The 19,571-nt window shown below is 40.0% G+C and overlaps 1 protein-coding gene across 1 annotated transcript in view; it reads left to right on the forward strand.

The window, feature by feature from the left end:
- The first annotated feature begins 7,827 nt into the window (after window positions 1-7,827).
- Window positions 7,828-19,571, forward strand: part of citb (citron rho-interacting serine/threonine kinase b) — a 30,545-nt gene continuing 18,801 nt past the window's right edge. Inside the window, exons 1-13 of the mRNA XM_026321034.2 lie at window positions 7,828-8,016; window positions 8,729-8,848; window positions 12,920-13,090; window positions 13,242-13,295; window positions 13,421-13,474; window positions 14,153-14,293; window positions 15,956-16,081; window positions 17,115-17,210; window positions 17,460-17,576; window positions 17,780-17,889; window positions 18,177-18,351; window positions 19,102-19,299; window positions 19,409-19,462. Coding sequence (XP_026176819.1) covers window positions 7,852-8,016; window positions 8,729-8,848; window positions 12,920-13,090; window positions 13,242-13,295; window positions 13,421-13,474; window positions 14,153-14,293; window positions 15,956-16,081; window positions 17,115-17,210; window positions 17,460-17,576; window positions 17,780-17,889; window positions 18,177-18,351; window positions 19,102-19,299; window positions 19,409-19,462 — 1,581 coding nt within the window. The 5' untranslated portion in view covers window positions 7,828-7,851. The remainder of the gene's footprint in view (window positions 8,017-8,728; window positions 8,849-12,919; window positions 13,091-13,241; window positions 13,296-13,420; window positions 13,475-14,152; window positions 14,294-15,955; window positions 16,082-17,114; window positions 17,211-17,459; window positions 17,577-17,779; window positions 17,890-18,176; window positions 18,352-19,101; window positions 19,300-19,408; window positions 19,463-19,571) is intronic.

Here is a 19,571-nt window from a genome sequence, read left to right on the forward strand (position 1 = left end):
TACAGCGGTACTGCTTCCTGATGTAGTATGTCCCTGATCATTAAACCTGCCACTGCTAATAGTTTCTATCATTAATGTACTATTTATTATCTACATTTCCTAAAATTTTGTATTTACTATGAATTTGTATGACACAACATGGAATTTAACTAAACTTGATGATGCTGTAACACTACAGACGTATTTGAATTATGATTAAAAGTAATTACAGGGAAAACGTGCTGTCACCAAGGATCGGAATGTTGCATCATTCCAAAATTAATCAGCGACCGGCCTTAGAGACATACAATACCTTGTTGCTAGGTAACATCAGTGTGATGCCTTTGCCTCAACCAAACCAAATCACTGTGTAGCCCGTTTTATTCTGATGAGAGTTAATCATAATCAAAACATAGCACATTAAATGTAAAGTGTTCTATCATTAAATTAACTTTATTGTTTTTACATGTGACTTGTCAATGATAAATATTCTTAGCGTGATTGAATATAAAACAGAAGATATTAAAAAGATTTGATCTTATTATTAGCTCTTTAATTTACAGTAGGGCTCATGTTTGTTCAGACACAGATCTCTCTTCAGATCGTAGTAAAGGTCTACTGAGTTTTACTGTACAGTAGGTCTACAGTGAAGTTCAGCTGCTTCAGTAAAGTCTGAAGCAGCTGAGCTCAGAAATATCATTAACATTATAGTCAGAGAGTAAAAAGAGAAACTTGCTGATGTGGGGAGGATGTGTTGAGACAGAGGTGAGACAGTGGCGGTGTGATCTGTTTCCAGGACACTATGTGGCTATGCTGACTTGGCCTTAGGCATAATAAAACCTTTATTGTGTTATACAACATAGCAAAGGATTCCTCAGGCTTCAGTAAGAACTATGGTCATAAACATCTAACCACCAGTAAGAAGCATATGTGAGTACTGCACTTGTACTCGGTCTGCCATTGATTACTGTAACACTCATTGTGGGTGCAGTAATGTGCTTTTTGTCCCTTCTGTTGTGCTGATGTAATACTGCTTGCCAGGTTGGGTTCTGCCATCTGTTACCGTATGTGTAATCTGTCACCGTGTGTGTGTAGTTTGCAAGTCAGTATCACAGTGACGTGTCACTTGGCTTACATTAACATAAAAACAAGTAAATTAAGATGATCCTGAACTGGAGTGTCAGGCACTGGAGACTGTTAGAACTAGCCTGTTGAGTCTTGCTGAGTTTTATCTCAAAGTAAACCGAACACATACATAGCTGCACAATGAAATGAAGCGTGGAAACTTTAATGTATGCCAGACTCAAAAACCGATGTCTCTAGCCTTTATCTAGAAATGTGTTTTTTCTTAATCTGTTTAAATAGGATGATTAATGAATGAATAAAGCTGCTGCTGCTGTACGTTATAAATCAGAGTCTTTCAACGTTTTTTTAACTGTGAAACATTAAATTGTGCTAAAAACCATGCAGTCATTGTCTTTTTAAGTTTTATTCACAACTTTGTAACTTCTGAAAAAAATATATTTTGCATTTATACTGACTTTCTTTAAACTTGAACCTAGATCTGTTTTTCATTGTGCTCATTTTTATTTACTTGCAGATGAAGATGAAAGATGAAATTTACTGTGATAACATCCTTGTCCTGCCAGTTATTAGACTGCACTCTTTTTCCTCTTTTAGAGGAGGTTTAGTAGGGGGTATTGTGTTTGCGCTGCACACAGCGAGTCTTCAGTACACTGGTTTGCAGTTATTGGGAGGTGACTGTTAATGCACTGTGTCAAGCTTTCTACGTTACTGTGATTAGTGACGGCTGCTGCAGTATGGGGAGAGAAAGAAAGAGTTGGGGGTGGTAAGGGTGAGTGGGTGACAGAAAAGAGAGCGAGTGAGAGCATCCCCTCACTGGTCTGCTGCATTACTCTACAATACAAATTCTCTGTAGTTCTCCACTGCTTTCCTCTCTCCTCTGCTCTATCTCGCTGTAAGCAGTAATCTCTCGTCGCTCTTGCTGCCTCACAGCTTTCTGCCCTGCCACAGCGCATCTCTCTCTCCTTGGCTCCACTTTCTCCCCAATGAGGATGACATCCCCGAATTTGATGAACCAGCGAAGCTTTCATTCTGGCTGGTGGCTTCCAAGGGAGACCCCACACAAACGGGCTTCCTGGACGAGGAAGTGCTGTGTCTAAGGACCTTCGCAGAAAACCTGTCAGCTGTAGCAGTCTCTGAGTAAGTGCTATATTATTTTACTCAGTCCATCAGAGATAAAAATGGGGTGAGGGTGATGAATAATAACAACAGTATGTTAGTATTACTCTTAACTGCAATAGTGCGTTGTTGTAGTGACAGTCACTTCATATAGGCACAGATTGATGGACTGGCTGGCATTACAGCTGAGGATTCATAGAGTGATGAGATATCATGGGTAACACAGAGCGTATGCAGCAGCTGTATTTTGTCTTTGAGGAGTGAGCGCTATTCTTGGTCACGACACTGAAATGGTGTGTCTTTGTTTGCCCATCGCTCTTCATTGCTGTGCTTACTGTGGCATACACTCATACAGATGGCTATCATTCCCTGGGGTAGTGTTCAGACTCCCCGCTGTTTGTATATGGTCATAAGATGACCACTGCATGCCTTTTTTTTTAAAGAAATCTGGTTAACCTACACCAAAACCAGGTAAGTTATGAGACAAAGTTTGTATGAATGCCTTTTATAGAGTGATTGTTCTAATGAGCTTAATTCGCTTTAAGTTTCCAGTTGGGAATGTGCTGGAGTGGTCGAGGTTGAGATCCATTGCAGAAATAAAACTGAAATTACAAAGTCAGTAGAAGAAAGTCTGACATGATGAAGACTGTGGTTGAAAGAAAGTATCTCTATGGTAACAGCAGGTTTTACCAAGGATAGAGGAGAGGTGAAGGCAGCTTGCTCTCTCTGGTGCCTATTCAGCTGACTTACAAATTACAGTGCTGACAGGAGTTTTGAAAGCAAAACAGGATATTAGTACAGAGATTGTGTGGCAGATAGAGAAAATCTTAGAATTAGAGATGATTAGTAGATAATGTCAGTAAATATCATATATAATAGTGTTATGTATGGTAACTCTACAAAGTAATTCATGCTTAATTGGAGAATGGTTTAAAAGTTTTCCAGAAAATATAAGCTATAAATCATCTAAAAGGATTACAGGCTGTCAGGAGGATTGTACAGTCATATGTGTTTGTTTTAATGTAATCACCTTTAGCAGCAGCAGTCAAAATTGATGGTAGATGAGGAAGAGGGCATGTGAGACACCTGTGCACAGTGAAAAAGGAATTTACTCTCTGCAGAACAGAGCTGTCAGTGGTAATGTGATTTGTTATGAGAGGGAGAGAGCACTATTGCTCTATATTGTCAAGTGTCATTTTCCCAGAAGCCTCCTTTAGAAGCCCACATGGATCCTCTTTGTCATTTGAATGTGTGATATAATGATGGACTGGATTTTTGAAGTGCTTTCCCAAGTGCTCAGCATAATTTTATAGACTGTGATATCCAGTCAACTTGACCACCACCACCAATTGGTAAAGCATCACTGGCAGAGCATTCAGGGTTAGGTCTGTAGCACTGATGGCCTCAGTGGCAAGTGTTTTAGTACCATATTTAACCCACCTTGTTAGGTATGATAATAACCCTGCAACAGCGGACACTGGAGAACTGGGGTATAATACTGTCCAATTAGTGATTCAAGGCTAACTGTGACTTTATATGCCTGGGCTTACACCCCTGGATACTTGCAGTAATTTTAACATGACATCTTACTGCTTGGAAACTGCCGGCCCACAGGTGCAATTGCCAATGTCATTTTTTAATGGTTCCAGGATGGACGTTTCCTTTAATAGCTTACATAAAAGATAGCTATGTTTGCCAATGTTTGTGTATTACTTTCAGTGTGTTGATGCATTAGATTTCATGTCACTATGAACAGAATCTCCAGCACCTTTAAGCCTGTAGCTATACCTGTGTGTGAACTGTACATGATTTGTTCCTTTAACTACTCTATAAACTGTCTATTTGAATGTATTCAAATACAGACAGATGATATGTGAATGCATTAGACCAAAGCAAATCTGCAGAGGCTAAAATGCACCTCCAAAAATGTACTGTATGGTGCTGTGGTACCGAGAATGAATTGTGTGGATGCATTTGTGAATTGTCTTAACCATCGCTAATCTGTGAAGTCTGTGGTGTTTAACAGGAATCTATGGAGCTGGAGATCCTTGTTTGAATGAGTGAACTGCTGCAATGCCATAAACATGAAGCACTCAATCTATCTTGCATGACTGATTACTAATTTGTTGTTGCCATGACAATAGGCATAAAAATACAGTATGTCTTATTGTATGTGGAGAGAATGGGTTGAAAGGTCAAACTACAGGGGAATAAATGATAGAAAGACTGTGAACTTGTTTTTAGAAAAGGATCTGTGCCACTACAATGTTGCAACAGGTTTGTGATTCACCACTGCCTACAGACCGTACAATATTCTGCCCCTGGTCACCCTGCAGACTGAATCTAGAGCAGCACCATGACTGGGATGCAACCTCTCTCCACTCTCCTCCTCTTCAACAACTCTGACTCACAGCCCAGTGCACATTATTCAACCCACAAAACAGAGCTACTCGACTGAGTTGAAAACCAATGTTTCTCTGTGAATGTTTCTGTTCTGTTGTTGATGAGCTCTCATAAACAAGTAGCATTTGTGGAGCATTTCTGAATGCATCTACTGTAATTATATCACTTGCATTCATTGTAGAAACAAAATGTAGGTTGATTTCTCTGGACTGAAACCTATATATGTTACATTTCAATAGCAAGAATTAGGTGTTAGACACAGATAGTCCAGCTCAATGGTCAAATTGTCTTTCTAGTAAGACACTTTTGAGAGTATAGTTATTAGTAATTGCTTTCAGGGAGCTAATTATTGCAGAGGAGGAGCCCAGCTGCACAGTCTGTTAGCTCAGCTCATTATGGGCAGTCAGCTAGCACTTGAGTCTAGGAGGAAGACAGCCAGATCTGAATCCCATCTGGTGCCTCATGCTAGGATGGCACCCTGTAACCACCAGCTTTACCACTGGCTTGTTGGTGCAGAACGTCTGCACATCGTTAAGATGTATACAGCATTAAATCCTGCAGTGTTGTTGGTGTCTTAGCAGATATAGATAGATATGAGAGCAGGTTCTAAGCTCTGAGCGCTGCCAGGAGACATGAACAAGAGCAAAAAAAGGCTTCTGTGTCTCTCAGTGACTACGCTTTCACATAGCTAAAAATCTTTGGGCGATCACGTTTGCAAGGTTAAAATAGATTCAGTTTAATTGTATGGCACATCCTTTTAGGACAGCAAATACAAACGGGATGTTTTTCTTCTAAACACTCCAGCAATAGACATCATTGATCACCAGTGTGCTTTCAGGCTGAAGATCCACCAAGTGTAGAGAAAGCTCAACTCGCCCAGTGCTTTGCTCATGCCATCATCACTTGTTACAAGCCACCTGCTCCTGTATTGTGTCATGCCAATCAAACTGGAATTCCAAGCATGTTCTGATGCTGCTTGAACACATGCTATCTGGTCTGTTGTGTTACCAAACACCACCCTCCACCAAAATGACCTCTGAAGCATAATGATAGCATCAGTCATGTTTCTGGGCAAACATTAGCAAACACCAGATTCATCTCTAGAGACTCATGATATCCGTTGCACATCTGTAGTCTCCATAATTTGGTTTTTTGACTCAGATGCTACTACATGTGATCTTCCAGGCAATATGATGGTCATATCCTGCTGTCACAGATAGTATGCTCAACAGTCCACACTGAAGAGCTGCAACTGCAAAATAACAACAGACATTATGAATGACAGTTCACATGAATGCTATCATGCAACAGTGACAACACATAGCGTTTATTACCATCCACATGTAGCTGTCTACATGAGCTTGTTACTGTAGGGAAGAGTGGGAGGTGAGCCTCTGCTTTTAATAGGCATTCTCCCTGTGTCGCTCATTCTCCCGCCTGCCTCTTGATCACGAAAGCTGCCAAATATATCCAGTGGTGGTAAAAGAGGCTGTTGTGTGAACACGAGCAGGCTATTTATAGTTTCTGTTAAGCTAGAATATGAGCACATATTTGGCCAGCATACTCGGGTCTCCTGTGGTATACTCAATCCTGTGAACAGTATACTTTATTTGCTAATCATTTGTGTGATCGCATTAATGCATAAATGGAAAATGTGTTAGTGTCAAAAGCATCAATGCTGTGAAATGGTTATGTGTTAAGTGAATTTTCAAGTATTCAGTGCTTGATTGCTAATTGCTGTTCCTGGTATTAGAGATTTTGAATGGAACTGAATATGTCTAGCTTTGTTTGCAATGATTATGATGATCTGTGATGTAGGTCTTCATATAGTTTGTGTGGAAGACTGTTTATTGTCATGTTTCTCTAACCATTCCCATCCTCTCTTCATGGTCTCTTACAGATTAGTGACTACATCCATCAGCTCTCTAGACAAGACCACCTCCTTTGGAAAAACACCATTACTTTAAATACACAAAACAACCCGAATTGTCGGACAAATGTCACAGGTATTACTCTTCACATGGTAAGGGTTTGTTTCCAGAGCAAGTTAAAGCAGCGAGCAGTTTGTCAGTATGACTCTACATGGTGAGCTGGCATCTGTGTGTGTGTGTATCTGTTTGCACATTTTTTATGTATTTTTTTGTTTGCTCTTGCTATTCTGTGTCACTCTTTCTGAACAAGAGGCTGCCCTTCTGCCATGAACATGTTAGCACTTATTTTTCTTTTTAGAATTACAAATGACACAACATTAAAGATACAATAACTGCTAGGCGAAATATACTGTAATAAAAAATAAAATGATGATGTCCCGAGGTGGTTAAAAATATGTAATGTGATCAATGGATGAACTGTGAAAAGATGCCAAAACTAAGGCGAAGTGTGATTTTGTGCTATTATGAGGAGCATTTCCCGTATCTCTCCTCCCACAACTCCATTATCCAGTTCCATTATTCTTTTCCCTCAGTCAACATTTCATGTTTTATAACCTATGTTTGCTGGAGAGATGTGTTGATCTTCTGTGATAATCTTTTGCTGGCCTTGTTGACACCTCTGCTGATCAGTGGGCAAACAGAAATACTTCATATTGACTGTTTGTTGTTGTTTTGCGAACATTTTTTGTTCTTAGATTTCTAGGTAATGAAGTATGATTCAAAACTGACTTTGACATGCGTGTGCAAGAATGACGAAGACAGAGTGGTTGTCCAGTTGTACATAGAATCTACAGCATTAAAAATATTTGGAAATGTACAGTGGTTTTTCACTTTTACCCTTTTTATAATACTCCATTAACATCTTGCCTTTTAGCCACATGCATGTAGTTTGAAGAGGGTCTGGTCATTCTAGGGAGTAACATTGTATTTCAGTGCAGTGTTGACCCCATGCTGTGGTGCCACGTTGTTGTGATCTGTGTCTGCATTCTGACTGTCAGTGCTGTCATACACTAAATGCTGTGACTGTGTATGTGTAACTGTCCTGCCAGACCTGCTGTTTCTCTGGTTTCAGGCCCTGTAATCCTGTAAAGGCACATCTAATTGTATTATCAATCGCTACCAATGACGTGCCACCAAACAAGAGCAGTGTTGCACATTTGCATGCACACACACTGACAGTAAGTGTAATGTCACTAATATAGCTGTTAATATTTTAGAAAGTAAGAAGTCATCATTAACACAGCTACACACCCAAGGACGCTGGAACAACTATATCCCCTCAGGTCCACGAGCTCCAGATATTTAATATTAAGCTGCCATAAGAAAAATTTGGTTCATGTTGTCTTCTTTTTTCCAGGTTGAGCAGGAGATCTCGCTTGTTCAGAGGAAGATGTCTGATCTAGAGTCAGTGCTGCAGCAGAAGGATATAGAGTTGAAGGCCTCAGAGACCCAAAGAACCATCCTGGAACAGGACCTGGCAACCTACATCACAGAATGCAGTGTGAGTAGCCCTGAAGTTACCACTTTTTGTGTGTATGTGTGTGCATATACTCATACACTGATCAGCCTCAACATTAAAACCAGTGGCAGGTGAAGTGAATAACATTCATTATCTCATTACAGCCACTCCTATCAGGGGGTGGGATCTATATAAGGCAGCAAGCGAACAGTTAGTTCATGAAGTTGATGTGTGGGATTCAGGAAGAACGGGCAAAGTGTAAGAATCATGTTGACTTTAATGGTTAGAGGACTGAGTCAGAGTATTGCCATAACAGCAGGTCTAGTGGGATGTTCCCTGTGTGCAGGGGTCAGTACCTACCAAGTGTGGTCCAAAGAAGGAAAACTGGTGAATGGTGACAGGCTTAATGATGCATGTGGAGACCAGCACTGCTTTGCTACAACAGAAAGGTTTAGAGTTCTGAGGTCAGAGCTTGGTTCAAGGGGAGCTTATACAATATTGAGGACATGGTTTTAATGTTTGGGCAGATCAGTGTATGTGAGGAACCCACTCAGACATGGGCAGAACATGCAAACTCCACACAGAAAAGTCCCAGGTTGAACAGCATTTGAACGCAGCACTTTCTTGCTGTGAGGAAACAGTGCTAACCCCCACAGTGCCAAAGCTTTCACAACTTAAACAGATTTTGCTGGACTGCTAACATCGCATTAGTTTTGGCTGGGTGCATCCAATGAACTGTATGTCTCGGTTTCAGAGTCTGAAGCGCAGTTTGGAACAGGCTCGTATGGAGGTGTCACAGGAGGACGACAAAGCACTGCAGCTCCTCCATGACATCCGGGAGCAGAGCAACAAACTTCAAGAGATCAAAGAGCAGGTAGGGCAGCATCATGGGTGTCATCTTGCTAAGTCACTGGGTTATACACAACATAGACATGTACTATTTATTCCTGATGTTTACTTGCTATAAGCTATTACTGTTACCTTTTATAATCCTTGACCCTACAGCAAGGATAAACATCAGGGTAAAGTTCACCTGGTGATTTTTCAGAAAAGAAATTCACTTCAAAAATATCAACAAATAAATCCAATAAAATTCAAAGTGTATTTGAAAAACAATGCAGCACATGTTGCAGACCAAGTTGACTATACCATATATATTGTATAAAAATAGTTTCAGTTCATTGTTGGATCGACACATCAAGAATTAATTACAGAAATTAAATGTGCTGACTGTGTGGCATGTACTGTATGCGTGTGTGTGTGTGTGTGTGTGTGTGTGTGTGTGTGTGTGTGTGTGTGCATGTATTTCTGCATGTGTGGCAGCACCAGTTGACATACTATTACCAGCTGTGAGAATGAAGTCATTACAAGACTGCCAGTTCAGGACAACAGCCAGAAAGCATGAAAAATCATCCTCCTGGCATTATGCACCACTTTTTCTTAAAAAAGGTAATAGAAAAGCAACCTGTTTTTCTCAGCCTACACTAGTGCTGGTTACCAAGCACTGAATACATTGTGCAATGGTTGCTATGGTGATGAGAGCCATATACCTACGAGTGAAGAGAGCACTGATGCAGTGGGCAGGCTGTCGTGATGAGGTGCTGGGGCCTTAGTGTTTTGAGAAACAGTAGTTTGATATACTTGATATACTAAAACCCAGAGGTGCATGTAGAGGGTTACACCCTGTCCTTCATAGTAATAAACAATTTTTTTTGAAAATCTGAATTTTATATCGAGTACTGTGCATATACTTCAAGGTAGAACATGTGGTTATTTAATCCTAGCTCAGAATAAGATCTCAGATTCAGACAACATATGCAGTATTTTAGTCAAAGGTCTTTGTGTAATTCAGAAGTGCCTTGGAATTAATTGCCCCTTTGCCAGAGAAACCAGCTGAAGTGGTCCAGGGAGATGCCCAAGTTGTTGCCTCCCTGTAGAAGTGTTCAGGGCATGACTGAATCTCTCCATACCCGGGATGCACTAGAGGGCTTACATATCCCAGCTTTCCTGGGAGCACTTAAGGGTTCGGTAAACTGTACTTGAAAGAAACCACATTTCAAGAAGTGTTCAGAATGGCTAAACTGAAAGGATGATTCTCCACATTTCCTGTTTCAGGCTTTTAATTTAGTGTATTGTCACTCCTGTTGTGTTTTCCTGTTTCTGTACTATTTACCTGCCCTAGCTAGCTCCAGCCACACTCAACTGCATTTCATCTTGGATGATCAATTATAAAATCCTGATCTCCCCATTAACTACTTGCGCCTGTAAACTCCAACCCTGTGTGCATCGTTGGATTCACCCTTACATGGAGAATTGTCCTCTCTAGTCTTCCTTTGGTTGTGATATTTAGATTAGCCCTGTCTGTATTGTTTGCCCTGCCCTAGCTGACAACTCGTTTCTGTCTCCTACTATGTTTTTGCAACTCCCTGATCTAGTTGCATGAGTGACATGGACTGAAAGCATTTACCTATATATTTGCCTCAAAATGTCCTGTCACCCAGTGAAGCTGTACTTCCCTGAAAACCCCAGTTTACCTGCTGTAAAACACATACCTGAGTGTGATCCTGTACCTCGCAAAATTAGTTAAGCATTGTAGTCCAACATCCTTTGCCAGTTTGCCTTGTGTTTCAACTGTCTGTAGTCAGCCAGTCAGTCAGAGTCAAGTGGAGCAAAGAACCTGCCATTTTAGCTGAGCTTCAACCTCCCTGATGTCCAGTCTCCAACGGTTCGGTGACTGCAGGACTTCAGAATTTCTCAGTTCAGTCTTTGTCTCATGCGCATCATGTATTGCCAAAAGGCAGTCTTTAAGCACAGGTTCAACATTGTCAGTAGGATGTTCATAACACACGCCCACTGGGCTTGTAATGAAGGTTAGGTCAAAATGTTAGATTGTGATTCTGGAAACTTCAAAATAACAAACCTTCTTAAAAGAAAATATCCTATGGATAAATAACACAATATAAGAAATGGATGAGGACAGTTTGTGGCTTGTGTGTGTATTTTGGCTGTTTCCATTGGTGCCTCTCAGCAGGCTATTTACAGCAGCTAATTCCAGCATTTCATCTTGAAAAGCATCTGTCTCCCACGCTCTGTCATGTGACTGCAGTGTTTATCATTTTCATGCAGAAGCCGTGCAGTGTTTGATCAACAAACTGAGATTGGGGATAGATTCATTTTCAGAGAAAAGCAGTCTGTGCTAAAGCCATTTAAACCTGTCAACATATGCAAAGAGGCAGTTTCACTAAAGACAGACCAAAGAATTTGACAAACCCAGACTGTTCCTGTCATGGTTGTGTAGGTATCCAAAAGTTGGATGGCATGACACTTAAAGAGACCATTAAAGTATGCATGTATTGTGTTCAATTCAATTAAAATTGATTTGTATAGAGCCAAATCACAATAGAATCATCTCAAGGCACTTTACAAAAAACAACAAAAAAAAAAAACCCAACAAATCCCTTCTGAGCAGCACTTGGTGACAGTGGAGAGGAAAAACTCCCTTCAAGAACAATAGACAACAAATAGACACTGCAGGTTGGTGGTCCAGTAACTGCACAGCGATATACAGCTCCAGGACCAGGGACACCTGCAGACACCTGTGTATGTGTGGGTGCATGATTAAGCACAAATGTACTGTGCTTTTAGGGCCGATACTATGGATAAAGTCTGTTAGCACCACTAAAATAGTGAATAAACTGAAAGCCCCTCCATTTTGCACTATATTGTATGTGATTTGAATGTCTGGTCTCCTCTCTTTGAACTGTTGAACACATATTAATGATCTACTGTTTACACTCAAACGTTTTCATAATCTGAATGAGCCAAATGCAAATGATGTGCGAATATTGTTTCATTGATCCATGAGTCCTTAGTTGTTTATCATCATATTGAAAAAGAAATTCCCTTTTCTTTCATTTCCTTATACTGACTCATTGTTTTGCCAACAAATGACTGGAATTTGAAAATCATTTTCTGGCTTTTATTGAATCAGGAAGTCACAGTCAGATGAAACATGGTTCCCAGGACATCCAGTCAATCTGTTGCCCTGCTCTTGTGGAGCCCAAATGATCAATGATCAGTGTGGAGTGGGCAAACATACTTTTATATTACCTCACTGGTTATTCTTACCTTGCACAGGCTGGTTTCAGTGGACTCTCTCTTCTCTAGCTCTCTATTTCACTTCAGTTGAGCATCAGTCCCCCTGGATGCAGAAGGATGCCACTTTTTATTAGATGCTTGATTATGCTCTGTAAGCTAATGAGAAGGTTGAAATTAGATATGTTAGGCTGTGACTAAATGACATTAAACAACCTGTGACACTGGCTGACCAAATGTTTCTGTTCAGCTTTCTTGCTGTATTTATTTAGTTTCTATCACTGCTGTGGTTAGACGGACTACCCTATTTAAATTCTTTCTACTCTCATGAATGCCATAAAACATGTCATGGTTTTCTTCCAAATAACTTTAAAATATCCACTTTGATAGACTGTTTTCATCCTGTTGAGTTTGAATGTGCTTGCAGCAAATCTAAAATACATCTCTTATGAGTGTGTTTGCTCTCATGAATGATGTAGTGGCTTCTAACAAGAACATTTTCTTCAAACAGGTTCAGGTCCAACAACAGCAAAGCTGCTGGAGTGCTGTTTCACTTTAGACATACAGTAATTGCTGTGCCTTAACGGCTGCTAAGCAAATAAAGTTAACTGCATGAAGTGCTTATAAGTGGCCAGAATTCAAAAAGACTGTCTCCCATTGCAGGTACTTTGTTGGCAAACGTGTGTTTTCCACTATTAAGTGGAATTTACTGCTCTTTATCATTTTCAGACATTTTCCTTTTTTACTTTTAATGTCCTTTTAATGATGCTTGTGGAGACTAGCTGTTGCTCCTTTCCTCTCCTCTTCTCTCTGCTGTCCTCTTATCAGGGTTTCTGTGGTCTTTGTGCAGGAATATCATGCCCAGCTGGAGGAGATGCGAGTTTCTATCAGACAGCTCGAGGAGGACCTGTCGGCTGCCCGTCGCCGTAGCGACCTGTATGAGGCTGAGCTGAAAGAGTCTCGGCAGACGAGTGAAGAACTGAAAAGGAAGGCTGCAGATTACCAGCACAGAATGCAGAAGGTCTTCACTGTAACTACAGCTATTGACCATTCAGTTCTGTTGTTGGATCAGGGTATAAAATAAAAGTGTAACTTGATGTCAGAGATATTTAACTCTCTTATTATGCACTTTACCACATGTCGTGAACATTGGGTTTCCTGTATCTTCACAGGTCAAAGAGCAAGGCAAAGCAGAAGCAGACGAGATGATCATTAAGTTGGAGAAGGTGATTTATGGAGTTTATTAAATTGTAATAAGATTCTGTCATTCGAGTTCAGGTGAGTTCAACAAAGGATGATTACTTGAAATGTCAGTTTTTACATATAATAATAACTTTATTTGTCCTTTTAGACAAATGCTGAGCAGCAGACAAAAATCCAGGATCTTCAAGAGAAGCTTGCCAAGGTAGAATATTTTTAACAAGATGAATAATGAATAATTTATTTGTGCTCCCAAACAGAAGAGATCTAATAGCATTTTACACTTTCAGCTGAATGCATGAACTCCATCTTTAACCTTCCTGACCTCCTCCTTTTCCTCTCTGTCTTTCTAACTGTTGACTACAGTCAGATTTGGTCTATAGCCCAAGGACAATTAAGCTGTCTTTTAAACTAGAGTTGCTGCTTAATTATCAGCAATCAAACAGTCTTGCCTCATTAGTAAAGATAATTTCATTGTAATAGTCTTTTCCTAGAAATTATTATTTAAAAGTACCATCTGATTTGCCAAGAGCACATGCAGTTGTGGTGATGACATTCAGGGTTGACTGAGCCCAATTTTGGCACAGGTCCACTCCTAATGCTATGCAGACTACTTTATGAAATGGTGAGCAGAGTTGGAGTTCTTGTTTTTAATTGGTGATGCGTAGGTGATGCAGCTGTAACTGATTCATTTCACATATTAATTGTGCACAATATTTGCACCTGTGGTAAATTAATGTAGTAGTCATTCCACAGTGGTTTGTTATATGAGAAATTAGACATTAGTTTTGACAAATTAAACAAGGCTAATATCAACTGGAGTTTGTGTTGATAACAAGTTTGAGCTCATACTTTTTGCTTAATATTTTTATTTTAACCTCAGGCATTAAAGGCCAGTGCTGAGGCTACAGACCACCTTCAAGGTATGAAAGCAGCCAAAGAGCGCATGGAGCGAGATCTAGAGAGGCTACAGAACAAAGAAGACTCCAGTGACAGCCTGCGCAGACGCCTCCGAGAGACTGAGGTACATACATACACACCTCCAATATACACAATACACACACACACACACACACACACCGCTTTACCTGTATGTGCTCTGGTCTCCTGTCTGTTTCTTTTTCTTATTTTGTGTATCATGTCATTTGTTGCACTACATCACCTCTTTGTTTAAAGTGTTTCATAAATAAATCTGGCTTGAGTGTCGGCGAAGCACAAAGAGCCCATATGTTCACTGGTAAACATGTTGTTTTTGCACCTTCTGAGGAACACTTGTGCTGTGATGCCATGATAGCATGCAGGTCAGATAGCCTGAATGTTTGTCTCAATCGGAAAAGTAAATCCACGTTTTTATGTGATGCGTCCTGGTTCGTGAAGCTTCTTTGCTGCCCCATTCCTCTAATTCACACAAGGTAAAACTAAACCAACGGGGCTTTAACTCATTTAAACAGATTTTCGTCTATATACTGTAAATGGATGGTTATTGTAACACACTTAAAGGGCAATCTGGTATTTGACAATTCATCACACAATCATTCACACAATCACACACTAATGGAACAACCAGGAGCAATTTGAGGTTTGTGCCCAAGGACATTCTGAGGAGTGGAGACCAGCAGTGTATGACACCTTTACTTTTTTTTTTTTTGTAGCTTTATCATCTGCATTTAATCAGCTAGAGACAACCTGTGGTCTTGAAGAGAAAGGCAGTTATTGTGACTAAGCTTATGAAGCTAATCAGCCTGCATGTGACATTTAACTAATTGAATCTCCAGTGGATCACTGCTCCTGCTTCTGCTTTAATGTTGGTAAATTGTTTCCGTACACTTTTCTTGCAGGCCAGATTTACTGGACAAATATGAATACCTTAACATCAAAATTTAACAAAAAATAAATAAATAAAAAATACCCATAGACAGATATCAACACTCTTTCACCATCTTCAACCACTCTTAGGAATCTGTCTCAGAAAGTTTTAAATACATTATAGTGTCAGCCACATAACCTAATATTTTAGCTGTAAGTCAGTTTTTATTTTTGTATCAGTTTTAATAAAGTTCTAGCTTATATTTGCTTGTTTTTATATATATATATATATTTTTTTTTTGGCATTTTGCCTAACTTATCATCAAGTTGAAATAAAGATACTGTCAAGAAACAGGGAAAGAGACCAGCAAGAAGTCTCTGTGACCAAACTCCCATGGACACACTGTGTATAATGTGCAATGTGGCTATAGGGGCACCAGGTTTTACAAAGTTCTGCTATGAATATATAACATGTCTACAATATGTATTAAACAATGTACAGAGGGGCTGTTTTGAGTTCTTCTGAAGAGCACATGACATCAAGCTCTAGACAAATACATCTGATAATTAGCATTGATTATTGCAGACAGACAAGTCAGAGGAAATACCTCTCACTACTAAACATGATTGTAATTTGCTTGTTTTATTATTTTCTCTTTTCTCTCTTATTATAATTATAATCTGACATAAACATTGCAGAGCTGCATCACTAACAAGCCACACTGATGCAGATTCTACACTATGTCATTAATTCATGCCTGAGGTGGAAGTTACAATGCTGAACTATGGCTCTTTTGACCTGGGGTTGTATTTTTTAAATCAAAAGAAATATCCTGTAAGTGATTAAAAGTGTGTGTTTGTATGCTACTGTTGTGTACAGGATGGTAGAAAGACTCTTGAGAACCAGGTGAAAAGGCTGGAGATTGTTGAGAGACGAGAGACTAAAATGAAAGATGAGATCCAGAGCAAGACCCAGCAGATTCAGCAGATGGCTGATAAGATTCTGGTAACCCACCTTTCATCTCTTGTGCAGAGCTAAAATAATCAGAGGAGGTGTGAGATAAACATAGCTCTCTGTCATCATTGCAGAGGATGTGCTATTTTACATAATACAGACTATTTATGGCTGATCTGTACATGTAAACTGTTATTTCTGCATACACAGGGCAGAAAGTTACCCCTTACTTTTACCCCATTAGTTTTACTTTATTCTGTCTTGTTTTAAAATCCCCACACAGCCATGAGACATCCACACAAATGCTTTTATTTAGTTACCTCATTAGTGTGGGTGTAAACAGACTAGGCCTGATTGACACCTCTCTCTCATTCTGCTGTTTGTTTTCTCAAACCTTTTAGGATGGTATGTATTACACCTGTATTATTTTGATACATATTCTTTATTATTCTTGAACATATGTGGCCACATTACTAAATCCCTTGCATCCCCTTGCCCAGATTCAATCTGGCCAGAGCTTAACCAGAATATAGTATTAACTGTGGTTTTCATCTTGCTGAAGTTTTTAATTCTATAATTAGGGGTCCACTTAAATGGTAATAAAGGTACACAGCTAGCTAGCTAAAATTTATACTTTATACTATGTTTTAGTTTAATAAAGACTGGTACAGTATAATGGCAGAAGTCATTGGTATGGATTATACTGCGTTTCATGAATCTGCCAACTTACTACATCCATTATGAAAAGGACTGGTCTTAGTATTCATTCATACCTAAAATTATGTGTGTATACATATATATATATACATATATATATATATATATATATATATATATATATATATATATATATAAAACAGCTATGAGTTGTTAAGTCTATTGAATCTCTAACTGGCCCCAACACAATCAAAATACCCTCACAGATAAGCTTAAACAACTTCGTAGTTGACTAGACTCGTAAGGCTGTAGATGACGTTTATACCGAGAGGTAGTTCGGAGGTACTTTTAGCAACTTTTTAACCTTAGTGCATGTGGATGCTACTGTTTAGTGTGCAGTCCCAAATATATTTGTATTGTTGTGTAGGAGCTGGAGGAGAAGCTGAGAGAATCTCAAGCCACAGCCCAGCGGTTGGAGACTCATCTGAAGCAGAAGGAGAAGCTTTACGAAGACAAGATAAAGGTTAAATATGGGAACACACTCACACACATATGCAGAACCCTCGGTGCTGTATTAAACAGGCAGGTACAGGATATACTGATGAACCTACAGGGAGAGGTCTGGGCTATGTTTAGTGGTCATGCTTTGGCTGGTTAAGCTGTGGGCGTGCTCTATGTTTGGGAGATCTACAGTATGTCCTCTTCACACCATTCTCTGTCCTGTTAAGTGATATCCTGGTTATGGTTCTGTGGGCTGCCTGGCATTGAGCAGGTGTTGGAGGCCCAGATGAAGGCGGACATGGCTGATAAGGAGATGCTGGAGTCCAGTCAGAGCAAATATGAGGAGGAGGTGCGGGAGAAGTGCAGCATCATCAGTGAACAGAAGGCGGTAAGAAGTGACCAGCTCGGCAGTGACACTGTTTCGTATTTTAGCATTTATCACACTGACATAGATTTATAGTGTGGACTAATCTATAGTAGGTTAATGTAGAGCACACAATAATGAGTCCTAATCTGGTATCACCTAAAGCTAGTGATATGACTGGTTGTTGAATTAAAACACAAGTTATAGTGTCCATGATTTCTATTCAGACCATAAATGCTATGGAGTCTAAGATGAACAACCTGGAGCAGAGAATTGCTGAGTTGTCTGAGGCCAACAAACTGGCAGCCAACAGCAGCATCTATACACAGAAAAACATGTAAGTACTGATGAACAAAACATGGTCTTCTGTCGGACAATAAGGATGGAAATTATGCCTCAAATACACTGCACTGATTTCAAATGAATACTGTGATTTGTAATGTAATCTCAAGGACAACGGTGGACCCAGTCATAATGCTAAGTTATAACTTGGAAGATGTGGAGTTAATGGAGACACGACTTCTGCAAAATAATACCTGGAAGATAACACCTTGTTAACCTCTTGAGAGTGTTGCCCTGCCTCCTATTAAACCTTTTGCTCATGTTCATGTTTGTTCACGTCAGGAAAGCCCAGGAGGAGATGATCTCTGAGCTTCGCCAGCAGAAGTTCTACTTGGAGTCTCAGGCTGGGAAGTTGGAAGCCCAGAATGCCAAACTGGAAGAGCATCTAGAGAAAATGAGTCAGCAAGAGCAAAGCAACAAGAGCCGTGTGATGGAGCTGGAAACTAGGCTCCGAGAGGTGAGGAGATATTGTTGCTGTGCTGTGAAGTGGGATTCATGTGTTGATAGAGTGTTGGATATATACATTCCCACCAGAGTGTGACACACAAGTTACATTTTCTAGTTTCTCTGTTTTCAATTCATTTCAGTCTCATGCCAATCTGCATGTCGTTCAACACTTTTCAGAAACAATACATTTAAATGTTAGATTATGGACTAGACCTCTTCCATATGGCTCCATGTCATTTCCTGCATGTTGAGGAAATAATTATAGTGCATCATGACCCCATGTAGAGGCAGGTGCAGCTTATAAAGTGGATAATAATATATAGGCTCTAGCCTCTATGGGAACGGTAAAAAAGTACAATACATGATTGTGGTACATGACCCAGTGAGCAGATCTAATATCATCTTATAGAGGATTTTTTGTTATGTTGTAAAATCGTCCATAAGGTTCATTCTATAGGCTGGAAATGTCAACCTTTGGGCACTTTTTGAATGATTTGTATGAATTAACTAAATGATGCGTTGTTATAGTTTTGTAGTACTGGGCAATAAAAATTTGGCTTACACTTATTATTTCAGATGTAACAGAAAAGACAGCACAGTGAATCAAGGTAGAGTCAGATGAGGTGAAGCGTCAGGTGTAATGCCTTCTCATCTTTGTATGGAGTTGTGTCCTGTCTCTGTCAGCATGTCCCTGACTGCTTCCTGGGATGAATCACCTCCTCCCTGATCCTGGATGGCCCCTTTCTGTCTCCCTTTGTAGATTGGGCTGGAGCATGAGGAGCAAAAGCTGGAGATTAAGCATCAGGTGACAGAGCTCACTCTGTCTCTGCAAGAGCGTGAGTCCCAGATCAGCAACCTGCAGGCTGCTCGCCATGCTCTGGAAAGCCAGCTGCAGCAGGCCAAGACTGAGCTTGAAGAGACCACTGCAGAAGCTGAGGAGGAGATCACTGTGCTCAGAGTGAGAGACAGAGAGACAAATTAGAGAAGTACTGAAGATGATGGCTCCTTTGATGTTATATTATTCTGGCAGTGAAATCTGTCCCTGTCTCTCTTGTCTTACGTGCTAGGCACACAGGGATGAGATACAACGCAAGTTTGATGCCTTGAGAGACAGCTGCGCGGTAAGCTATTCCTCCCTTCAAGGAATAAGCTGAATCATTACACTTCATCACACACAGTTATCAACCTAAAGCAGCCACAATGTTTCAGAGATAATGCGTTACAGTTGTA

Source organism: Mastacembelus armatus, chromosome 9, assembly GCF_900324485.2.
Source record: "Mastacembelus armatus chromosome 9, fMasArm1.2, whole genome shotgun sequence".
Taxonomy (NCBI): Eukaryota; Metazoa; Chordata; class Actinopteri; order Synbranchiformes; family Mastacembelidae; genus Mastacembelus; species Mastacembelus armatus.